This window comes from Tupaia chinensis, unplaced genomic scaffold (assembly GCF_000334495.1).
Source record: "Tupaia chinensis unplaced genomic scaffold, TupChi_1.0 Scaffold000335_1, whole genome shotgun sequence".
NCBI lineage: Eukaryota > Metazoa > Chordata > Mammalia > Scandentia > Tupaiidae > Tupaia > Tupaia belangeri.
In genome coordinates this window covers 8,386-15,605 of record NW_006159829.1, presented here as the reverse complement: position 1 = coordinate 15,605, position 7,220 = coordinate 8,386, and the positions used below count along the sequence as shown (strand labels likewise).

The 7,220-nt window shown below is 67.4% G+C and overlaps 1 protein-coding gene across 1 annotated transcript in view; it reads right to left on the bottom strand.

Moving 5' to 3' along the window:
• The window catches only part of OPLAH (5-oxoprolinase, ATP-hydrolysing), a 10,570-nt gene that overhangs the window by 1,040 nt on the left and 2,310 nt on the right, over window positions 1-7,220 (bottom strand). Inside the window, 22 exon segments of the mRNA XM_014589150.2 lie at window positions 1-84; window positions 215-349; window positions 434-580; window positions 664-848; window positions 1,587-1,761; window positions 1,833-1,934; window positions 2,022-2,182; window positions 2,749-2,900; window positions 3,028-3,140; window positions 3,261-3,399; window positions 3,486-3,623; window positions 3,810-3,980; window positions 4,068-4,183; window positions 4,417-4,679; window positions 4,814-4,881; window positions 4,959-5,097; window positions 5,193-5,358; window positions 5,427-5,622; window positions 5,701-5,824; window positions 5,901-6,000; window positions 6,337-6,528; window positions 6,602-6,822. Coding sequence (XP_014444636.2) covers window positions 1-84; window positions 215-349; window positions 434-580; window positions 664-848; window positions 1,587-1,761; window positions 1,833-1,934; window positions 2,022-2,182; window positions 2,749-2,900; window positions 3,028-3,140; window positions 3,261-3,399; window positions 3,486-3,623; window positions 3,810-3,980; window positions 4,068-4,183; window positions 4,417-4,679; window positions 4,814-4,881; window positions 4,959-5,097; window positions 5,193-5,358; window positions 5,427-5,622; window positions 5,701-5,824; window positions 5,901-6,000; window positions 6,337-6,528; window positions 6,602-6,772 — 3,237 coding nt within the window. The 5' untranslated portion in view covers window positions 6,773-6,822.

Genomic DNA, 7,220 nt, shown 5'->3' with positions numbered 1-7,220 from the left:
GTTGCCGCCCACCACTGCGGCTTCAGGGGACGGATCCAGGATGGAGCCTCTGGGAATCACGACGCGCACTGGTGCCAGGCAGCCCTGCGAGTAGGCAGGCGGCTCTCAAGGGCTGTTGCGGAAAGCCACGCCCTCCCCCAGCATCCCCCTCGTCGTCCGTAGCTGAGCTGACTTGGCAGGGGGGGGGGGGCGCCCCCCCGCACACCCCTCGTACCTGGTTGAGCGGGATGTCACGGCCCACCAGGCAGCGCAAGCAGTAGATGAGGGCGGACAGCGTTATGGCCCGCGGCGCGTTCAGGTTGCCGAACACCTCCGGCCCGGTGCCACTGAAGTCGAATACAGCGCTGCCCTGTGGGCCCGCGAGGGGAGAGGGCGTCAGCAGGGGCCACGCTGCTAGCGCCCTAGGCACACCCCTCACCCCTGGCGGACTGACCTGGCTCAGGTTAATCTGCACACGCAGGCGGATGGGGGAACCGTCATCCATGTGGTCCTCAGCGGTCACCTCCAAGGGCAGGCCTCGAGCCTGCCGGGACGTACCAAAAGCCCGCAGCATGTCGCGCACAGCCAGCTCAGCATTGGCCTGCCGGGGAGAGGCGTTACAGCAGCCTGTTTACAGGGAGGCTCACCAGCAGAGAGGCCCAGCTGCTGCCCCTCCAGGCACACCTGAATGTGGCCCATGTAGGCCTGCACCACGTCCAGGCCATACTGCCCAATCAGCTCTCCCACCAACTGGATGCCCTTCTGGTTGGCCGCCACCTGGGCACGGAGGTCTGACAAGTTGTCGTGAAGGTTTCTGGTCCCACTGCAGCCGGGGATCTGGCCTGGTGCCCGCAGGGCCTCAGTCACCGCTGGGTGGACAGGAACACCACTGAACAGCCCTCCAAGTGGGTGCCTGTCCCGTGCCCGCTGTGCCACACCGAGGACTGGGTCCTATGCCGCCCGTCTCCTGCTCCCTCCAGCCTCCACCCCTGCTGGGCCTTCCCTTCCCACAGCCCAGGACCTGGGCATCCTGCTCAGGCAGCTTTGCCAGTGACCACATGAGCTGCAGGAGCCTGGGGCTGAACTCACCCACAGCCGCCTCTCCTCCCTCCTCATCCCTCACCTCCTCTGGTCCTTCCTGCCCTCCACCCAGGCCGAGGCTTGGCGTTACCCAGAGCAACCTCAGCTGCCACTCAGCCAGTGCCAGGCCTCTCAGACCCCATCCTTACCGTGTAGGTGCACAGGCAGGCCAGCACAGGCCCACGTGGAAGCCCTCACGGCCCCCCATGCCCAGTGACTCAGACAGCCTGGAGAGCTCTCCAGAAGCCAGCAGCCCCAGACCCTGTGTGGGGCACGCACTGCAAGCAGCCACCCCCTGGCGACAGGCCGCCCTGCCTCTGCCCACCTAGTCTCCTGGGCACCTCCACAACCACCTCCCAGGGGGACGCCCTGGGCCAAGGCAGGGTTCACATCACCTTCTCGGATCTCCTGAGAGCCAGCCCTGAGGACTCCACTGTCTCCCCTAACCCCACTGCTGGGCAGGCCTGGGCCATGTAGCCATGGGTGGCATCCCAGCCTGAAGAGAGCCCCCGCCCACTCCCACTCACCCTCCTCCTGGAAGACGCCCCCCTGGACAAGTTTGAAGGACAGAAAGACCGCACCCTCCTGCTGCAGCGAGGTGGAGTGGGGGGGCATGGAGCCCGGTGTGATGCCCCCGATGTCTGCGTGGTGCCCCCGGCTGGCCACGTAGAACACAGGCTTTGTCTGGCCCGGCCAAAACACCTGGTGGAGTGGACAGCAGCCTTGAGCACCTCGACCACCCCTGCCCCACAGCCACCCGGAGGAACCCTCACCGGTGTGATGACTGTCAAGTCTGGGAGGTGGCTGCCCCCGGCGCTCGGGTGGTTGCTGAGCAGCACGTCGCCCGGGTGGAGGTCGGCCCCCAAGTGCTGGGTCTGAAACCAGGAAACAGGTGCAGAGTGGGGCAGGTGAGGGGTGCGGTGGGCGCAGGCGTGGGCGGGGTTGGTGGGGTGGCCACGTACCTGGAACTGCACGGTCTCCTGCATGGCACCCAGGTGCACAGGGATGTGGGGGGCATTGGAGACCAGACCCCCGTCAGGTCCGAAGAGGGCACAGGAGAAGTCCAGGCGCTCCTTGATGTTGGTGGAGACGGCTGTGCGCTGCAGGATACGGCCCATCTGCTCTGGGGGCAGAGTGACCAGGTGCCTGCTGGCCCCACAGCAGACCAAGGGGGGACAGCCAGCGGGGTCAAGGCCTCCTGGGCACAAAGCCAGGACCTGCCAGATTTCCCCATGCCCTGGGGAGACCCAGGTGGCAACGTGCCCAGCAGGGTACAGTGAGGATGCAGCCAGGCCACCTTGGCTGTGGGGTGGGCACCGCCTTCCTCAGCTCTGCCTGGCACAGCAAAGCCTGGTGTCTGGGCACAGACCCCTGGGCCTCCAGAGAGCCCCTGGCCTGAGTCTGCACAGAAGGCCTTTGTGCTGGCCTCAAGGCCCTGTCTGGGTAGGAGGGCATCCCCATACTCAGAGGCGAGAGGAGGAAGGTGCCTGCCTTGCCTAGGGTCTGCCTTCAAAGCGGCTAGGACACCCCAGGGGCCACCTGTCACCACTTGGGACCCAGCATCTACCTCTTCCCCCTTGGTCACACCCCTACCAACCCACATGTGACAGGAGCCAGTGCCGCCAGCCACAGCAGCTGTGCCCTCTGCCAGTGCTAGCCCCGTGCCGGGAGCCAGGGCAGGCGGCTCACCTGCAATGCTCATGAAGCGGTGTGAGAAGATGGATAACTGGACGGGGTCGAGCTGGGTGCCCACCATGCTGGGGGCCTCAGCCCCCACACAGATGCGGATGTCCCCTGTCTCTGTCACCTCTGCCTGGCACGCTGGCTCCACGAGGACAGTGCTAGGGACGAGGTGCAAAGGGGCTGCAAGGGCCAAGCCAGGTCCCCTAGCCAGGGATCCTACAGAGCCCCGCAGGCCTGGGAGCCCAGGAGGGGCCCACATTCCCCCACCGGCCTGGCCTTGCCCACCTGTTGCTGTCAATGATGAGGCAGGGGCCCTGGAGCTTGTGCCCGCAGCCCAGCTCTGCCAGCAGGTACACGGGGGTCTCCTGGTAGCCCCCCTCAAAGTAGCACTGGGTCATCTGTAGAAAGGTGAGCAAGGCTCCCAGCGCCAGCACTCCCCTGGGGCCTCTCGGCGGGCCGTGGGCTCCCTACCACCCTGTCCCCACATCCCGTGAGTGTGGGTGGGCTGGCCCACCAACCTTGTCCACCCGGGGAGGCCCAGTGTGGGCTTTGGGAGGGTCCTCCAGGCGAAGACCACTGCGACCGGTGCCCCTCACCCGCACGTCATCGACTGTCACCGGCCGGTCAGGGATGATGAAGCCGAACTCCCTCATGTACCTGCAACACCGGCCCGAGGGAGCCATCAGGGCAAGGCAGCCGTAAGGAGAGGCCACTCGGGGTTCCCAGAGGAGAAGCTCACGCACCTCTCCACGAAGGCTGCCCCGAAATCGCCCGCGTGGGGCGAGCGGGCGGAGGCGGGGTGCTGGTGTGCGGTCACCATCAGGGCACAGTCGGTGCCCTGGTAGCGCAGGTGCAGGAAGCTCTCAGTGCTGATCTGGGACCTGCAGCCAGCGGGGGGCTGGTGGGCGGGGGCCTCCCCACCCGGTGCCCGGCTGCTTTGGCCCTGGGTCCAGGGGCTCTCCCTGACCACTGCCTTGAAAGGCCAGGGGCCATCAAGAGGTCACTGGGCAATGGCCCCACACGGGGAAAGTGGGGACCTGCTGCCCTCCGCGCAGGCGGGGCCCCACCTGGGGAAGCCCTGGGCCTGCAGGGCATCCACACACTGCTCCTCCAGGCGGCTCAGCCTCTGGTCCAGCTGCGGGAACGTCTCGGGCGTGTAGGGCAGGGAGCAGGGCTCCTGAGCCTCATGCACCACGTCAGCCAGGGCCAGCCCCAGCGCCGACAGCAGCCCGCTGTGCCTGCAGGGGGGGTGTGCTGCAGCCGTGAGGGGTCCCCCTGGAGCTGACTGTCCAGCCTGGGACACAGGCGCCCTTGCCCAGACGCACCTGTGAATGTGCACGGTGTCCATACCCAGGGCCCGGGCGATGGCGCAAGCGTGCTGCCCACCGGCTCCCCCAAAGCAAGCCAACACGTGGGCTGAGGGGTCATGGCCTCGTGCCTGGGGAGCCAGAAGGGGTCAGTGACCACTGATACCTGACTGTGGGGCCCGGGGGGACTGGAAGCAGTTGGGCGGCAAGGTGGGCAAGCAGCAAGGTGAGTGGGGAAGGTGGGCAGGTGGGCAGGGGTGAGGTAGGCAACATGGGCAGAGGCGAGGGTGGGTGAGGCAGGCAGGGGACGAGTTGGTAGGCATGCAGGCCCGAGGATGGGAGGCGGCGGGCCGAGGCGGCGTGGCTGCGTGAGCGCACGGATGGGCCGGCACATGGCCTCGTTAGCCACGCGCACAAACCCCATGGCCACCTCCTCCAGGCTCAGCGGGGAGGCCGGGCAGGGCCCGCTGGTCAGAAAGCTGTTGACCTCAGTGGCCACAGCCTCCAGAGCCTTGCGGGAGGCCTCCGGGGACAGTGGTTGGTCCTCTCCCGGCCCAAAAATACAGGGAAAGGAGGCAGGCAGCAGGCGGCCCAGCACCAGGTTAGCGTCCGTCAAGGTCAAGGGGCCTCCTGGGGGTGGCACGGTGTGGGGCTGGGGTGGTGGCCAGAGGCAGGGGGCCAGGAGTGGGCAGAGAGGTGAGGCCGAGGGGCAGGTGGGCCTGGGGCATCATGAAGAGGGCCCGTGGGTGGACCCCGGCCCTTACCTTTGCGATAGCAGGCGGGGCCAGGATGGGCTCCTGCAGACTCAGGCCCAACGGCAAAGAGGCCAGACCTTGGGGAGGGAGGGCTGGAGTTGGAGGAGGGGACGGGGCTTGGCTGGGTCCCAGCCCAGTGGATGGGAGAGCAGACCTGAAGAAGAGGTGGGAACCCCCACCGGCAGCCACCGTGTTGATGTCCAGCTGGGGGGCCTGCAGGGTGACACCAGCTGTGCTGGCCTCGAAGACATGCTCAAACTCGCCAGCGTAGCGGCTCACATCCGTGGATGTGCCTGGGAGATAGGCACCGTAGTCACCCCAAGGCTGGACGCCCAGCTTTGGCCAGGCTGGCAGCTGAGCCCCAGACCCTACCCTCTGCCTCTGTTACCTCCCATGTCAAAGCCGATGACAGGCTGGCCGCCCTCTAGCTGGTAGGTAGTCGCCGAGTAGCCGACCACACCGCCAGCTGGGCCCGAGAGCACGGCACGGGAGCCGCTGAAGGCGTCCATGGGTGCCAGGCCACCGTCGGAGCGCATGAACAGCACCCTCACATCCTGCGGACAGGTGGCGGGCACTGAGTGACCGGGACAGGGGTGCAGGTTGGGGTGGGAGAGCGCCTCACCTTGAGCTGGCCCTGGAAGCCGCGGCAGAAGCCTTGCACGTAGCGCTGGATGGTGGGCGTGAGGTAGGCGTCGGCACAGGCCGTGTGCCCGCGAGGGACAATGCGCACCATGGGCATGGCCTCCGAGGACAGCGACACATGCGTGAAGCCCAGCTCCCGGGCCAGTGTGCCCACCTGCTGCTCGTGCTGGGCCCACCTGTGATGGGAAGCAGTGGGATACACCCCAGGAAAGCCCACCCACCCGCCAGCCCGCCCGGCCGGTGCCCCCTCTCACGTGTAGGAGTGCATGAGTACCACGGCCAGGCTCCGGATGCCCCGGGACAGGAGGCCCTCCAGCTTTCCTCGCAGGGTGCCCAGGTCCACGGGCTGCTGCACGTCCAGCAGGTCCCCGGTGCAGCCTGCCAGGAAGCCCGCTGCCATTCAAAGGCCGCCAGGTCTGCTAGCCCCCAGCCCAAGCCTCAGGCTGGCTGGCACCTTTGACAGGCGTCCCCGTGCCTGGCTCTCCGCGGTACAGCACTACGCGCTCATCCACCTCCAGCACCTCCTCGTACAGCGTCTCGGGCATGGGCACGGCCTAGGGAGCAGAGGCTCAGGGCAGGCCCAGGCCTGGGGGCTCTTGCTGGAACCCTTTTGGTGGCCAATGCAGGGCATGCTGTGGCCCAGCAGGTCAGTCTGCAGACAGCCACCACGGGAAGGGACTCTGCCCCAGAAACCTGAGTGCGGCCAAGTGCCCGCCCCGCCAGGTCAGCTTCTCCGGGCCTGCACCAGGTCCAAGCCAGGCAGGAGGCAGGCAGGAAGTGCGGAGCAGGGACCCCTCTGCCGTGGCACCACTGCCCTTGCGCCTGTGCCTCCCCCACTGGCTGTGGGAGCTGGGGGCCGCGCAGCCCAGCCTGTGGGCACTGGGGCTCACCAGGTCGAAGAGGTCCTCACGGGCCTGGGTGCCCATGTGCAGCAGGTCTCGGAAGCCACGTGTCACCAGCAGTGCCACCCGCTCTCCCCGCCGCTCCAGCAGTGCATTGGTGGCCACCGTGGTGCCCATGCGGATGCTGGCAATGCGACTGGCATCCAGAGGCTGGTCCCGGGGCAACAGCACACCCCCCTCCTGGAGACCACAGGCAGCGTCAGGCCTCTCTGGCGTGGAGTCCCTCTGCTCCCCACGGCTTGGCCTGGCCCACCTGCTCCAGGATCCGACGGATGCCCTCGGTAGGTGCGTCCGCGTAGTTGGCCGGGTCCTCTGAGAGCAGTTTCAAGACCCGCACGTGCCCGCCTGGGCACTGCGCGAAGAGGTCCGTGAAGGTGCCCCCCCGGTCAATAGCAAAATGGAAGCGCCCCTCTGGGCTGCCCATGGTGGAACCAGGATCCGGTGGTGGCTCTTCAGCCAGTGGCCCTGGCAGACCTGGGAAGGATGGCAGGTCAGAGGGGAGGCCTGAGGCCGCCACAGGGGACACTGACCTGGGCAAAAGGAGAAAAGGAAGAGGGTGGGGGGTTCCAAGCCCAGGAGGAGCCCTGGGGAAGACCCAGGCAGGACCAGAGGGCCAGGGCAGCCAGACCACTCCGAGGGCCCGCTCTCCGCCAGCCTTCCCACCCCCACTTACCAGGTCCTCAGTGCCCCTCGGTTGGCCCCAACCCACCACCTGGTGCCAGCTTTTTAGAGGTGGAAGCGCTGTGCCCGGTCTTGGCTTGGGGGTCCCGGCTCTTTTAGCGCACAGCAGCGTGGGCCGGCAGGCCTGGGGAACCCACTTCCCCCTTTGCTGGGCCTGCGGGCCACTGGGACCTGGAGGAGCCTGCGCAACA